Raw genomic sequence first — 17,371 nt, 5'->3', positions numbered from 1 at the left:
CAAGTGCGTTCAATATCCTTTATCTCTCAGCCAAATCAGAGAACCTACTTTCCCAAAGAATAACAATCATTACAGTCCACTGAGTCTTGCTTTTCCAATCGTTTCTGTGGCAGCTGGCTACTGTGAAGTTGTTAGGGAATTGAAAGGAGGCAGCATGGGGAGGGGCAGATGGCTCCTTTGGGTTTATTTCACCAAACATGGCAGCTGTGAGACCCACTAATGTTCCAAGTGTTCATATAAAATGCTCGCAAAAGGGGCCAAGTTAAGGAAGAGCCACAGAGCAGCCTTCCTGATGTGTTCCTCTTTTTGTTGCTATAGAATAAGCTCCTGAGAACATTAAATGCAGATTTGTAACTAACATATGCAGCCAGCACTTGATCCAAAATTTAATCAGACTGCAGGAATAAGCTAAAACTGATTATTGCAAGTATTTTCTTTACTAAAATAAAACCCAGAAAGATAGCAGCTGACAAGGGAAATAATAAAAGCAGTGAAGCATGGCACTTAATTGGTGAAAGTAATTTTAAGAGCAAAAAGTATTTATTTTTATGATTAGAATGAGACTGTATTGATGTTCATATTTTTTTCTGACCATACAAAATGCTCCAAAGACAACCTACAAATACCACAATATGACTAATACATATTAAGATGCCAGAAGATTAAAAAATGATGAAGTTGAATAATACATTAATTAAAATGTATACACACACACGCATATTCCTGTATGTGTGTTATCAGATAAAAATTAATCATATACTGTAGAATTTTAAAAGTCATCTGGGGTATCTAAAAACAATATGGAGCCATATTCACATAAAGTATAATTTTTCAATAAAATGTAGAAAATTGTTCAAATGTTTATAACAAATGAGGATTGAGAAAGAAACAAATCCAAATTTGGGAAAAGAAAATTATTTGGGCTTCTTTTGTTAATAGATTTTCAATGTGATATATGGATTTTTAAAGAGCACAGCAGAAACTACCCCATGAAGATTATTTTTTTCTTGAATTTGTCTTCATCCTTGGAATTTCTTTACTTTGAAAGCTTGTAAAATTATAAAATCAAATGAAGATTTATATAATTTCACCAAAGTAGAGGTTCATGTTCACTACATGGAATTACAGAAGATTCCTGTGGGAGGGTGGGCAATACATTCACGTGTGTGTGTGTGTGTGTGTGTGTGTGTGTGTGTGTATTCACATGCATGTAAAAGGAGTCTACCGAGGCTTAATATGGAAGTAAAAGAAAATATACAATGAGACTCATATGCCGCTCTTCAGTGATGTACTGTTAATTGTTGGATTTAATTTGGTTGAAAAATAAGGTTAAATTCTTTATTATTATTGTATTTTTGCTCTGATCTTTTTTAAAAAGGCAGATATCGATTTATACTCCCCAACTGTACTGCTACCATTGAGTAATTCTGATGCATCCCACATTACAAATCATTTAGACCAACAGGGAATTCTTAACCATTTTTGTACCATGAACCCCTTTAGCAGTGGGAATGCCAATGAACCCTTTCTCACAATTAATATTTAAAAATGTTGGAAATAAAATACACAGGATAATAAAGGATATCAATTATATTGAAATATAATCATCAAAATAATTTTTTTTTAAATTATATGCTTCTTTATTAATGTCTTTAAATAGCAAGACCTAGTGGTGGGCCTAAAAGTTTACGACACTGATAAACATAAATGATACTTTGAGATACTGGCAACAATTGTAATGTGATATGAAAATTATCTGTGATGTCTGTTGTTGAGAAAGTCACAGGTATTGCTAATACTGCTGTGAAATGTTCCCTACATTCAAAATGGAAAGAAATACTTGATTTCATTTAGGGTTTAAAAAACCCTCTAAAGTCCCCCATTATACCTCCCAGGTTGTTATATCAATAATGAAAATAATGAACTAATAATTGGATAATGCCTTATTTAACACTTTCACAAACCAAAATAAATATAAGCATGTCTCTGTATAGATTAATATGTAAAAGGAAAAAACATTAAAATTATAATATGCTAACCATTAATGATTATCAACAAATTTTATAATTCTACTGCTTTTAAAAATGTTTCCTTTATACTATCTGTATTTCTGCGTTTTCTTATTTTTATTGAGGTGAAACTGACATAACATAAAATGAACCATTTCAAAGTGTACAATTCAGTGGCATTTAGTGCATTTACAATGTTGTGCAACCACCAACTCTCTCTAGTTTCACATTTTTTTCATCACCCCTGAAGGACAACCCCATACCCATTAAGCAATCATTCCCCATCTCCTGATAACCACTAATCTACTTTCTACCTCTATGGATTTGCTTATTCTTGATATATCATGTAAAAAGAATCTCAAAATATAAGATCTTTTGTGACTGGCTTCTTTCACTTAGCATAATGTTTCTGAGGTGCATCCAAACTGTAGCTTGTATCAGTTCCTCATTTGGATAGAATGATAATTTCATTGTATACACCATAATTTGTGTATCCCTTCATCCACTGATGAACATTTGGGTTGTTTCCACCCTTGGGCTATTATAAACAGTGCTGGTACAAACATTCACGTACAAGTTTCTGTGTAGATATATGTTCTTATTTCTCTGGGTCTATACCTAGAAGTGAAATTGCTGGTTCATATGGTATTTCTGGTTAAATTCTGAGGAATTGCCAAACTGTTTCCTACAGTGGCTGCACCACTTCATATTCCCACTGGCAATCTATAAGTGTTCCTATGTCTCTGCATCCTTGGCAAATTTGTTATTTTCCATTTTTTTATTATAAATGTGAATGTGATGTGGTATTTCATTGTGATTTTGATTTCCATTTCCCTGATGGCTAACATGTTGATAATCTTTTCATGTGCTTGTTGGCCGTTTGCATATCTAATTTGAAGGAATATCTATTCAAGTCTTTGTCCTTTTAAAAATTGGCTTGTCTTTTTGTTGTGTTGTAAGGGTTCTTTATACATTCTGGATATTAAACATTTATGAGATATATAATTTGCAAATAAGTTTTTCCATTCTGTAGTCTGTCTTTTCACATTCTTCATAATGTCCTTTGATGGGCAAAAGTTGTTAATATTTATGGAGTTCCATTTATTTTTCTTTTGTTGCTCTGGTTTCTTTTTTATTAGCACAATCATGTGAGATATATATATATATTTATTTATTTATTTATTTATATGTATGTGGATAGATAGAAATAGATATATAGATATTTATGTATATAAATATATGTGTAATATACACACACATATATGTGGTTAATTAATAAAATAAAGCCAGCATTCTCACACATACTAACTTCTCACATCTCTTCTGCAGCATTGTATTAAGTATCATCACCGTCACCATGAGGAAACTAAGGCTTTGATCAATTTAGTGATTTGCCAAAAAGTGCACAAATTAACAGTGGCACAATTTTCTGTAGCTAAATATTAGGCAGGAACATTAGTATGATAAATTAGGAGTGAATAATGAGTCATATGGAGTGATTTATGCTTACAGAAGCTAAATATTTTTAAATTTTTTTCCCAGAAGAGGTTTTATGTCTTATCCAAACTTTTTCCAAATTCCTTTTTAGTAGCCATAGATTAAATTATTTTGCATTTTTATTGAAGTATAGTTGATGTACAATATTATATACGTTACAGGTGTACAGTATAGTGACTCACAATTTTTAAAGGTTATACTTCATTTATAGTTATTATAAAATGTTGGCTATAGTCCCTGTGTTGAACAATACATCGTTTAGTTTATTTTACATATAATAGTTTTTACCTCATACTCCTCAACCCCTATGTCGCCCCTCTCCCCTTCTCTCTCCCCACTGGTAACCAGTTTTGTTTGTTATATCTGTGAGTCTGTTTCTTTATTGTTATATTCACTAGTTTGTTGTATTTTTTAGATTCAACATATAAGTGGTATCATACAATATTTCTCTTTCTCTAACTTATTTCACTTAGCATAATATCCTCTAAATCCATGTTTTTGCAAATGGCAAAATTTCATTCTTTTTTATAGCTGAGTAGTATTCCATTTTGTACACATTGATATATACCACATCTACTTTATCCATTCAACTGTTAATGGACACTTAGGTTGCATGGCAACTGTAAATAATGCTGCTATGAACTTCGGGGTGCATGTATCTTTTCGAATTAGTGTTTTTGTTTATTCAGATATATACCCAGGATTGGAATGGCTGGGTCACATAGTAGTTATATTTTTAGTCTTTTGAGAAACCTCCTCACTGTTTTCCACAGTGGCTGTACCAATTTACATTCCCACCAACAGTGGACGAGGGTTGCCTTTTCTCCACATCCTCACCAACATTTGTTATTTGTGTTCTTTTTAATGATAGCCAATCTGACAGGCGATATCTCATTGTGGTTTTGATTTGCATTTTCCCTGATGAATAGCAATGTTGAGCATCTTTTCATGTGCTTATTGGCCATCTGCACGTCCTCTTTGGAAAAATGTTTATTTTTTAATCAGGTTGTTTTTTTGATGTTGAGTTGTATGAGCTGTTTGTATATGTTGGACATTAACCCCCTTTTCAGTCATATCATTTGCAAATATTTTTTCCAATTCAGTAGGCTGTCTTTTTGTTTTGTTGATGGTTTCCTTTGCTGTAAAAGCTTTTAAGTTTAATTAGGTTCCATTTGTTTATTTTTGCTCTTATTTCCTTTGCTTTAGGAGACAGATCCAAAAACTATTGCTATGAATTATGTCAAAGAGAGTTCTGCCTATGTTTCCTTCTAGCATTTTATGGTTTCTGGTCTTACATTTAGGTCTTTAATCCATTTTGAGTTTACTTTTGTGTATGATACTAGAGAATTTCCTAATTTCATTCTTTTAAATGTAGCTATCCAGTTTCCCAGTGCCACTTATCGAAGAGACTCTTTTCTCCACTGTATATTCTTGCCTCCTCTGTCATAGATTAATTGACCATAAATGTGTGGGTTTATCTCTGGGCTTCCTATCCTGTTCCATTGATCTATATTTCCGTTTTTCATACCAATACCATACTGTTTTGATTACTGTAGCTTTGTAGTATAGTCTGAAGTCAGGGCACATGATTCCTCCAGCTCTGTTCTTCTTTCTCAAGATTTTTTTGGCTACTTGGGATCTTTTGTGTTTCCATACAAATTTTAAGATTATTTGTTCTAGTTCTGTCCAAAATGCCATTGGTGTTTTGATAGGGATCACATTGAATCTGTAGACTGTCTTGGGTAGTATGGCCATTTTTACAATATCAGTTCTTCCAATCCAAAAATAAGGTATATCTTCCCATCTGTTTGTGTCACCTTTAACTTCTTTTGTCAGTGTCATATCGTTTTCCAAGTACAGATCTTTTACCTCCCTAGGTAGGTTTATTCCTAGGTATCTTATTCTTTTTGATGTGATGGTAAGTGGGATTGTTTCCTTAATTTCTCTTTCTGGCATTTCATTGTTAGTGTATAGAATGCAACAGATTTCTGTACATTAATTTTGAATCCTGCAACTTTACTGAATTCATTGATGAGCTCTAGTAGTTTTCTGGTGGCATCTTTAGGATTTTATATGTATAGTATCATGTCACCTGCAAATAGTGACAGTTTTGCATATTCCTTTCCAATTAGGATTCCTTTTATTTCTTTTTCTTCTCTGATTATTATGGTTAGGACTTCCAATACTATGTTGAATAAAAGTGGTGAGAGTGGACATCCTTGCCTTGTTCCTGATCTTAGAGGGAATGCTTTCAGCTTTTCACTGTTGAGTATGATGTTAGCTGTGAGTTTGTCATATATGGCCTTTATTATGTTGAGGTATGTTCCCTCTATGCCAACTTTCTGGAGAGTTTTTATTATAAATGGGTGTTGAATTTTGTCAAAAGCTTTTTCTCCCTCTATTGAGATGATCATATGGTTTTTAGTCTTCTATTTGTTAATGTGGTATATCAAATTGACTGATTTGCAGATATTGAAAAATCCTTGCAACCCTGGGATAAATCCCACTTGATCATGGTGTATGATCCTTTGAATGTATTGTTGGATTTGCTTTGCTAACATTTTGTTCAGGATTTTTGCATGTATGTTCATCAGTAATATGTAATTTTCCTTTTTGGGATATCTTTGTCTGGTTTTGGTATCAGGGTGATGCTGGCCTCATAGAATGAGTTTGGGGGTGTTCCTTCCTCTGCAATTTTTTGGAATACTTTCAGAAGGATAGGTGTTAACACTTCTTTAAATGTTTGGTAGAATTCACCTATAAAGCTGGTCCTGGACTTTTGTTTGTTGGTATTTTTTTAATTACTGATTAAATTCCATTACTTGTAATTGGTCTGTTCAAATTTTCCATTTCTTCTTGGTTCAGTCCTGGGAGATTGTACCTTTCTAAGAATTTGTCCATTTCTTCTAGGTTGTCCATTTTACTGGCATACAGTTTTTCTTAGTAGTCTCTTATAATCTTTTGTATTTCTGTGGTGTTGGTTGTAACTTCTCCTTTTTAATTTCTGATTTTATTGATTTTGGCCCTTTCCCTTTTTTCTTAATGATTCTTGTAAAAAGTTTATCAATTTTGTTTATCTTTTCAGAGAATCAGCTTTTAGCTTCATTTATCTTTTCTATTTTTTTTTTAGTCTCTATTTTATTTATTTCTGCTCTGATCTCTATGATATATTTCCTTCTACTAACTTTGAGTTTTGTTTGTTCTTTCTCTGCTTCCTTTAGGTGTAAGTTTAAGTTGTTTATTTGAGATTTTTCTTGTTTCCTGAGGTAAGCTTGTATGGCTATACTACTACCTCTTACAACTGCTTTTGCTGCATCCTATAGCTTTTGGATCAATGTTTTCATTTTCATTTGTCTCTAGGTACTTTTTACTTCCTCTCTGATTTCTTCAGTGATTCATTGGTTGTTTAGTAGCATATTGTTTACAAAAGCTAAATATTTTTTAAATTTTTAATTAAATTCAACAAATATTTGTTAATTTCTTCCCATGTGTTAGGTGTTATGCTAGCTTCTGGGAATAGAACAGTGAACATGACAGACACAGTTCTTGCCCTTATGGTGTTTTAGGCTACTGAAGTATGAAATTTTAAGTATGAAATTATAAGTACCTTGTGCTATGGGAACTAGTAACAAAACTCTCCACTACACTAATTTGCCCTCATCCCTGCCTTCAGCTAAGCGCTTAGAATACTTGTCAGTACATTTGGGCACTTTAGCATAATTCATATACCACATTCTTATACGTTGCCCTATATTTTTTCAAATTGTTTCAAAGGGATAAACTTTCCATGATTTTATTGGAAGGCCATATGTGATAATTCTAGTATACCTCAGAGTGGTATGCCTTTCATCAGAATAAGAAATAACTGTTGAGCTCAACTAGAGTGGGGACAGGAGGTAAAGAGGGAGAAACAGTGAAATTTTCAGTATAAACTGGTATGGTAACATATGAAGGACTTATATAAGTAATAGTTAATGTTTATTCAGTGCTAATTGCCATTAAGAGATAGTGATTCTTTGAGGAGTTAAAAGTTGACTGGGGATAATAAAGATTGGAAAGAGTAGAACAAGATTCAAACCCAGCAGTACGAATCTCAGGGCTCATGGTCATAACCCCTCTGGATGCTAATTTCTACTCAAGACGTTGAACTTTGACAATTGTGCAACTATTCAGTAGCTAAACTGCAGACAAAGCTCATATGCACAAGTGCGTACAGTAAAAACTTGCATGCACGTGCACACAATACTGCGTGAATCAAAATCTCAAATTATAGTGTAGCTGTGATAACTAGGACCAAGGACAAAAAAATAAAGATTCAAAAAATAGGCAGTAAAACTAAAAATACACGTTGAGCAATAACATCAGTAATTATTATAATAAAGAAGAAAAGGTGATATAGGAAAAAAGCCCACCCTGTGCTTTAATGCATCCTATTTTTGTTTTCTAAAAACAATCATCCCAAGAGAGTTCCATCTATAATCTACCACAACAAAATAACGTGACTTTGAGAAAATGACACACTGGCGAGACTACTGCCTGTCGGATGCTGCATACCCAAAACCTACCTTTAAAACGCATATAATGAAAGTCATACTTGGTTTGTGCTGACAAGGCAGTCGACACAACATAACTTTACCCCTGTATCTACAAAGGGGTGACCTTCCTTGATGAGAAAACCAAGCAAAACTGCCCCTCAGAATGGAATAGTTGGTAACTAGTGGAATTTAAAATTTTTATTTTATATACTATATACTAAATATACTATTGAGTTGGCCAAAACGTTCATTCAGGTTTTTCTGTTACACCTTACGGAAAAATCCGAACTAACTTTTTGGCCAACCCAACATATACTGCAAAAGAAGAAAACCAACTAAAATTTGTGGACTGGAAAATTACTCCTCCAAGTAGTGACCTTCTGTGATATTTTGGCGTGGCAAAGTAGGAATTTAGACACATGATTCTATTCTGTTAGGGAAAATATGACTACATATATCTGGGAGACTGTAACTTGCATATATCTATATAGACCTCACCCTAAACAATTAAAGGAAACTCAGATCTAGAGTAGATTAAACACTGGATGTTTTCTAAAAATATGGCCTATTAGCTATTAGTTGACAAACTTCATTTATCTCTCTTAATAGTTTTAGTTTTTAAATTTTCTTTTTTTCTTGTACTTTGAAACCACGGAAGAACAAATGCTTCATTTACATGGCATCATAGTAGATTGAATTATTTTATAGCTAACTGCTACTCATTTCACTAAGAAAAAGAAATTAAGAGAGAGGAAATTTAACACCTGTGGTGAAAGTAACTCCAAAATGTATTATCTTCTTCCTTACTTCCTTCATTTCATATTCATAGGCTTTGTTCCAATGGTCTGTTTATAAGATGGTTGTTTTAAAACTCAGAATGTGTTTTCCCACAGAAACCATGTCATAACCAGAGGCTGGATCCTCAGGCCACACTGCAGCAGTAAAGATTCCTGCTCAAGGTCACACAGCTCACATTACCTGAGCAGACACAAGAAGACATGAACAAAAATAGATTCACAGGGACTCTCAGTTCTACCCACTCATTGGCCTTGAACTCCAGGCCCCAAGCCACTTCTGAGATTTTCTTAGGTCTAGAATCCACCTTGGATATAATGCCTTTAAATATTCTTCTTGAAGCTAGTGCTGGGAAAGAGAAAGCCCAGCTCCCCAGCAGGAGCCACAGGAAGGGGACTGGCAGCTGCCCATAACATATCTAAGAGCTTCCTGAACAAGGGAAACAATCTCAGCATTTATTTTTCTGGGTGACCGTCTTCCCCTGAGTACAGGAAAGACTGCCCTGAGCAGTGACACATAGTTTTGCCTATCCTCCCTTCCCGTCAGCTGTTGCTTCTGCTACCAGAGTGCCTGCCACTAACCGTCTCCCCACTTGCAATTTGCTGTTTCTGATCTGTCATCTGAGAAATCTGATGACTAGGGCTGTTAGAACTGCATGTAAATTGAGAGCCAGGTGCCAAGAGATAGCCAGAGACCCTCTCCTTCAAGGGAGCAGTGGCGGGGTGGGGGGGTTCCTGGTAGCCATTTCTTTTCTTCTCAGAGTTTTTCTTATGTAATTCCCTGCTTGACAGTCTCAAAAAGCTGACCTCCATCTGCAGAAGGTGCTCCTGTTGTACGGTACAGTGAACAACACACCAGAACGAAAGAGAGACACACATTCCAGTGCAAGTGCCCAACACTCAGCCTGGGGACCTTCGGATTCAAAAAATCTCTGTGCTCCATTTCCTCCTTTGCAAAATGGGTATAACCATAGAGAGTCAGTGAAGTATAATGAATTAAAATTACAAACTGCTTTAGAATGAGGTGTCAAAATAGTGATCTTTAAAAAGAATGACCATCAGGCTTCCCTGGTGGCGTAGTGGTTAAGAATCCACCTGCCAATGCAGGGGACACAGGTTCAATCCCTGGTCTGGGAAGATCCCACATGCCGCGGAGCAACTAAGCCCATGCACCACAACTACTGAGCCTGTGCTCTAGAGCCCGCGAGCCACAACTACTGAGCCCACATGCCACAACTACTGAAGCCCACGTGCCTAGAGCCCGTGCTCCACAACAAAGAGAAGCCACTGCAATGAGAAGCCCGCGCACCTCAATGAAGAGTAGCCCCCGCTTGCCACAACTAGAGAAAGCCCGCGCGCAGCAACGAAGACCCAACACAGCCAAAAATAAAATAAACAAAATAAATAAATTAAAGAGAAAAAAAAAAACTACCATCATTCTTAGGGGTCTATAAACTACTGCTGCAAGGCAAATCCAGCCTGTTGTCTGCTTTTGTAAATAAGTTTTATTGGAACAAAGCCTCACCCACTCCTTTATGTATTGTCAATGGCTTCTGTGCTACATACAAGGGCAGAGTTCAGTAGCTGCAAAAGAGATCATATGGACCACAAAGCTGAAAATATTTACTCTCCAACCCTTTACAGAAAAAGTTTTTTTGACCTATCTTACCAATAAATGTTTTATTTTCAAGCAAATAAGCCTTCATTTTTCCCACAAAAAATTCAGTTGTTTAATATAGCATATTTCACAACACAGGCCATAAGCTTAACAATTATTGGCAATTATTGTCCATTTGACAACCCACTCCATCCTTCCAATACCCTTCTGTGTCCTGTTCTATGCCCCTGGCTCATGCCTAGAACTGAATATCCTTCTGACTTCCAGTTGGATTAAACTAATGAAGATGGTGACTGCAGAAGGAGAGAGAAGAGAATTTCTTCCAACTCTCTCTTTGTATCAGTACTGCATTTCTGGTGGGAGCTGTTTCTCTTCCATGATCCCAGGGAGTATCCACTCCTCTTTGGCTTCAGCTTAACTGGGTTCCAGTACCACTATTTTCTTGTCTTTCACTTCAGCCCTAGAGGTGGTAAGAGCTTCCTGATACTGCTACTGTCTGGGTGATGGCCTCACTATCCACTCCTTGTCTGTTCCTTAATCCCTATCCACATCCCTATAAAGGGTCCTTTCCTTAAAGTCTCTTCACTTAACCTAGCAGGGTTGACTTCAATTTCTGGCCAGGACTGTGACTGAAATATAATATAGACATCTATTTATCGACATAGAAAGATGTCTGACAGAAAGTAGATCAAAATATAAATAGCAGCTATCTTTAGGCAGTGGGATAGGATTATTTGGATTTTTTTTTATGTTTCTCTGTATTTTTCAACTGTTCTACATTTGGTCATATATCTTGGGAGCATAAAAAGAAATAATACAATTAAAATACGACGTGGGAATAATATGGTTTCAAGAAGTACTAGTGGTTTGGCTTCCCTTCTTTACCGCCTGCCCCATCAGGAACAGATAAATTAAAAGTTGCATAGCCTGAAAGGTGTCCTGCTGGGGCAATGGAACCATAAACACTTATGAGTGCCCAGATTTTTTTTATTCTTGCTAGACTCCATTTTCTAGGAAAAAATATGTTTGATTAGCAAGTATTTACAATTTCACAATTAAAGACAATGCAGTTGCGCTATATTTAAAATGGATAACCAACAGGGATGTACTGTGTAGCACAGGGAACTCTGCTCAATATTCTGTAACAATCTAATTGGGAAAAGAATTTGAAAAAGAATAGATGCATGTATATGTATAACAGAAGACCTTCAATAATAATATCATTTATATTTAATAACACACAAGAAATTCATTATACAAGTTTTCTGCTAGGTAAATCCATTGCTGTGAACAGAAAAGTCCTCAGAATTAATTTAGATTCAATTCTCAAAAGAAAAATGAACTAAGAGCAGAGATTTATTTCTGGTATGCATTTTAGGGGAAAAAATCAGTATTACATTATCTCTATTGTGTCTCATAGCAATGAGGGTGACAAAACTGCCCAGAGTTGTCAGTGTCAAATACACTGTGGGAGCTCAAATATTAATCAAAATGACATCTCCAATTTTTTCCCTTCCTAATCAGGCCTAAACATCATGGGACATCTGCTAAATCAATAAGCAAAACTAGATGCCCTCATCACTCCCAACCTGGCAGCACTGCACTTTTAGCCAGAAGACAAGGGGCCCCACTGCTGCATAAATACTCCTCTGCTTTGATTGTTTGCTTCTCCCATGAGATGAGCGTGCCCACCTATGATCCCAAACTTTACCCTGGTACATATCTGGCTATGCCACCTGTCACTGAAAAGATACAGCTCAGACAATTTCAAGGTAAGACAGGCATGGGGGTACGTGGCTCTAGAATATGCTTGTGCATTGTACCAAAGAGAATAAAATAAATGAATAAATACATCTCATGAATAAAGTGAGAATTGGTTGTTGTAAAGTGTTTGTGATAAACTAAAGTCTCATATCCCATCTTCCACACCTGGAGGAAGGTGGCACAGGGACTGACCTATACCCCACCCCCCAACCTTCTGCCAAGGTGGGCTTTTGGTACAGTTGAGAATTAATTACCTTTGGCTTTAATCCCCTTCCCCTGCCTTTTATATCTAGGTCTCTTGCCCCCAAATCCTTATCCCGCTGACACCTCCTATTTCTCTCTCTAGGAGCTCTGGAGTTGCTCTAGTGCTGAAAGATCTGATAAATGCCTGAGTGTCAATTTATTCTCCTCCATGTATTTAGAGGAGGCAGAGGGCTGGAAAAATGGAGCAGAGAATAGGTCTGTTCACACATGGAACCAAGTCTGAACCTTTCAGCAAAGCTAAAAGGAAAGAAAGAAGAAAAATTGGCTGGCGTAGAAAATACACAGACTTCTACACAAGGAAGTGAGATATGCGCCTGTGAATTCCAGAAACCCTAAGGGAGACTTGGAAGAGAAAGCTAAGGGTCTATCTACAGTTGGGCAGCCACGTTCTAAGAGCCACTGCAACCGGCCAATGGTAAGATGAACTCATTTGTACTCAGTCTACTGAAGTCCAAGAAAACTTGGGTTGGTTCATTTATTCATGTGCCAGGCATGTCAGTGAACGAGCATATTCTATACTCTCATAGACCTCTTTTCGGCCTAATTGTTTTGGTCTTAGCCGGCATTTTTTCTCCTCACTTTATGAAACTATAAATGGAAAGTCTTCCTGATCCTGGATTTTCCCACCTTTACAGAAAAAGGATAAAAAAGATATCAAGTACAGCGAACATAATGGAAGTATCTTAGCCAGATGAAATACAGCTTGAGAAAGAAAAAGTCGTTCATTAAATTTTAAACAAAATTGGAATTGCTGAGGTTAAAGGCAATTCAAAACAAAGCCAATACCAGACACAGACTAAAAGGAACAACATAGACTTACTCAGAAGGAATGAGTGTGGTAAGGAGTTCATTTGTCAGCCATCTCCAGAGTGTCATGGGGCTCAAATGAGATTATCAAGGGGAGGATGCTTTGAAAAAGTGAAGAGGCACATCACGAATGTGAAGGCAATGATACAATCATTGGTAACATTTTCACCAATAATAAGCTTAAGTTGAGTTATGGTTGTTTATAACCATAGATTATAACAGTAGATCACCAAGAGATAAACAGCCTCATAGCTTCATTTGGAATAAATATCCTGTAAGTTAACTGGGCACTAAACATGTGCATATCATTTTATATGGCCATTTTAAAACAAGCTTTTTTTTTTTTATAGGAAACAATATATATAACCAACTATAGGAGATTCCTGAGTTTAAGTATGGTGTGTCCATAATGGCCAATATGGCAATTATTGTCCATTTGACAACCCACTCCATCCTTCCAATACCCTTCTGTGTCCTGTTCTATGCCCCTGGCTCATGCCTAGAACTGAATATCCTTCTGACTTCCAGTTGGATTAAACTAATGAAGATGGTGACTGCAGAAGGAGAGAGAAGAGAATTTCTTCCAACTCTCTCTTTGTATCAGTACTGCATTTCTGGTGGGAGCTGTTTCTCTTCCATGATCCCAGGGAGTATCCACTCCTCTTTGGCTTCAGCTTAACTGGGTTCCAGTACCACTATTTTCTTGTCTTTCACTTCAGCCCTAGAGGTGGTAAGAGCTTCCTGATACTGCTACTGTCTGGGTGATGGCCTCACTATCCACTCCTTGTCTGTTCCTTAATCCCTATCCACATCCCTATAAAGGGTCCTTTCCTTAAAGTCTCTTCACTTAACCTAGCAGGGTTGACTTCAATTTCTGGCCAGGACTGTGACTGAAATATAATATAGACATCTATTTATCGACATAGAAAGATGTCTGACAGAAAGTAGATCAAAATATAAATAGCAGCTATCTTTAGGCAGTGGGATAGGATTATTTGGATTTTTTTTATGTTTCTCTGTATTTTTCAACTGTTCTACATTTGGTCATATATCTTGGGAGCATAAAAAGAAATAATACAATTAAAATACGACGTGGGAATAATATGGTTTCAAGAAGTACTAGTGGTTTGGCTTCCCTTCTTTACCGCCTGCCCCATCAGGAACAGATAAATTAAAAGTTGCATAGCCTGAAAGGTGTCCTGCTGGGGCAATGGAACCATAAACACTTATGAGTGCCCAGATTTTTTTTATTCTTGCTAGACTCCATTTTCTAGGAAAAAATATGTTTGATTAGCAAGTATTTACAATTTCACAATTAAAGACAATGCAGTTGCGCTATATTTAAAATGGATAACCAACAGGGATGTACTGTGTAGCACAGGGAACTCTGCTCAATATTCTGTAACAATCTAATTGGGAAAAGAATTTGAAAAAGAATAGATGCATGTATATGTATAACTGAATCACTCTGTTGTACACCTGAAACTAACACAATGTTGTTAATCAACTATATGCCAATATAAAATAAAAAGTTAAAATAAATACATACATACATGCTATCATAACCATTAAAAAATGCAGTTGCCCACATTTATAAGTGTATGTGTTTTACAAATTCATATTTCACTAGCACAAATCAAGATTTTGCTGCATTTTTAAATAATATTAATAATAGTTAACTCTTACTAAAGACTTGGCATCTACAGGCTCTGTTTACAAGAATTGTAGGTATTTGTTAATTTAATCCTAATAGGAAGACAAGTATTATTATTCCTATTTCATAGGTGAGCAGATTGACAAGCAGTGAAGCCAAGTTATTTGTCCAAGATCATACAGTTTTTGCTTGCAGGTCCTGGAGGCAAGTCCAGGCATTAGAACCTATTTGATCCATTATACTCAATCATCACTCAGGTTGATAGATTACCTAAGAATTCTAAACTCTCTTAATCTTGTGAATATGTGCAAAGAACAACGGGGAGGGGGGCCTCATATTGGTTCACCACTTACTAGTGTGTAACCTAGCACACTTACAGATCAGAGCAACAAATTCCTCATCCATGCAATGGGGTATAATACCGCTTCTACCTACCCTAGAAGTTGTGATAATCTAATGGGAAATAAGCATGAGGCCCATCAAAGCTGTAAAGCAAAGCACAAATGTAAGGTGGTATTATCTTGCATCCTCCGTGTGCCATCGTCATTAATACATGAAAGTCAAATGTAAAGAAAATAGCAATTATTTTGGTGAAGTATGGCTCTAAACTATTGTAAGCTATCCAGTCTGTTCACAACACCCAGCATAAAGCCACCACTGATTAATCAATACAAATCATGCAATGGTTTCAGTAAAATGTACTCTCCAGGGCACTCCCTTGACTCACATTCATTCGTTACCTCGCTTTATTTGATTTGTTCCCAGCATTGGCCTGAAATGTGTTACTCTCAATCTTAAGTTATATAGTAAAACTTTATGAAAAACTTAAAAGTTCAGACTATACATTCTCTATGCTCTGACATCAAAAGTTCAATGGAACCACTCAGTTTTCAGTTCCCCTGACTCAACATTTTGGAGTTTTGTAATTAATTATATTCCATTATTACTGATCAACAATTAGCTCAAAATGTTGCTGAGATGGTGAGTATGCTGAAGAAAGCAGAATTCAATGACTGAGACTAGTAGTAGGACACTAAATTTCTCTCTTGTTAATAATTAAAGTAGATAACTTATGTTTTTATTTATAGCTTCCAGAAATATCCGGCTCATTCCTGCGCACTGCTCTGTCAGGTAATCATCAGTGGGTTAGGATCTGACTTGGGCCGTTGTGTTTATTTTCCATACATACCTTCAAACGAAGCCATTAAATGCAGCCCAACCAAAGGTAAAAGCAAGTGAGGGCATCACCGTGCCTTTTCTGGAACTCTCCACCCAGCCAAATGCTTTGATGCATAAAGATATAAAGGATGAAAAGGGGTAAAATTTCAATTTACCTGTCTCAATTTCCCAGATGTATACAGAGTCATCTGTACATCCAACAATTAGAAAGTTCTCGACGGGATGCCATTTTATCATCTTCACAGGGAAAAGGTGCTTTCGGGCGCTCAGGAGGCACCTCCTCCCCTCAAGGTGAAGGAGAGCCACGGAATGGTCACTGCACACACAGCAAATTACCTGATGACTTCGTAGCTATGGAAAAAAAAATGGCATTCTTTGTAAGCTAATAGTCAAATGCTTTCTTTAAAATTAAATCAGATTTTCCCCCCTAGTAACATAAGTTTTTGTTAAAATCCCATTTACAAAATGACAGTTCTGCTTTCTCTAGCACCTCTCCACATAACGCTGCACAGGGGAGCTTTACAAACCAAGCAGATTTTAAATTCAAAGACCTATTAGGAAGGTCAAAAGACACAAGTAAAGAGGAGAATTCCAGGCCAGATCTACTTATAAGATAAATGAAGGACTTGATCATCACTCAGCAGATTCAGGCAGCGAGGCAGACATCGGAAATAATGCAGAATAAAATAAACCCCAGAACTAATTTGTTGCCACAAAAAGAAGCTATTTGTAGACACAAGCTTAGGCCCAAGGGTATCATGAGCTGATATCTTCCACTTAGAGCCTCAAAATGTGATTTGGTGCTGTTCCCAGAACTATACAGATTCTAATCCAAACAGGAAACTCAGTGTAGACACAATCTAAAAGAGGTAAGCATTAGATAGTTCCAACTGAATGTACAGCTTCAAAGACACAGGGACCAAAAATAGTCTCACAGGACAAAGATTCTTAAGATACTTTCAAGAATGTCAGCATGTAGTTACCTTCAGCATAGTTTAGGACAAAGACTATTCTTGCTGGGTGCTGCTGAGGCTCATCTAGGAGAGGTTTACAGGGCAGCTTTGTGCCTCACCACGAGGTCCATGCACTGATCAGCCCATCAGTGGGTATGGCTGGGGTGTGGTGAGAAGGGGCAGTGGGTAGTTCCTCTGCTATTTTTTTCTTTTCTAACCATCTTGCTATGTCGATGCTCCTACTTTGACTAAGGCACCTGGCCAGACTTTCGTCTGCTATGTTAAAAGCCTCAGCTA

The 17,371-nt window shown here is 36.5% G+C and overlaps 1 protein-coding gene across 5 annotated transcripts in view; it reads right to left on the bottom strand.

Annotated features, from left to right (window-relative positions):
- The window catches only part of WDR72 (WD repeat domain 72), a 211,370-nt gene that overhangs the window by 146,626 nt on the left and 47,373 nt on the right, over window positions 1-17,371 (bottom strand). For all 5 annotated transcript variants that reach the window (XR_004348550.1, XM_032623443.1, XM_032623444.1 and 2 more), the window contains one exon: window positions 16,277-16,472. Coding sequence is in view for 4 of the 5 variants with exons in the window: in XM_032623443.1 (XP_032479334.1) it covers window positions 16,277-16,472 (196 nt within the window). In the remaining variant the exon portion in view is untranslated. The remainder of the gene's footprint in view (window positions 1-16,276; window positions 16,473-17,371) is intronic.

The sequence above is a fragment of the Phocoena sinus genome, chromosome 2, assembly GCF_008692025.1.
Source record: "Phocoena sinus isolate mPhoSin1 chromosome 2, mPhoSin1.pri, whole genome shotgun sequence".
In the NCBI taxonomy this organism is placed as follows: Eukaryota; Metazoa; Chordata; class Mammalia; order Artiodactyla; family Phocoenidae; genus Phocoena; species Phocoena sinus.
This window is presented reverse-complemented; position numbering and strand designations above follow the sequence as displayed.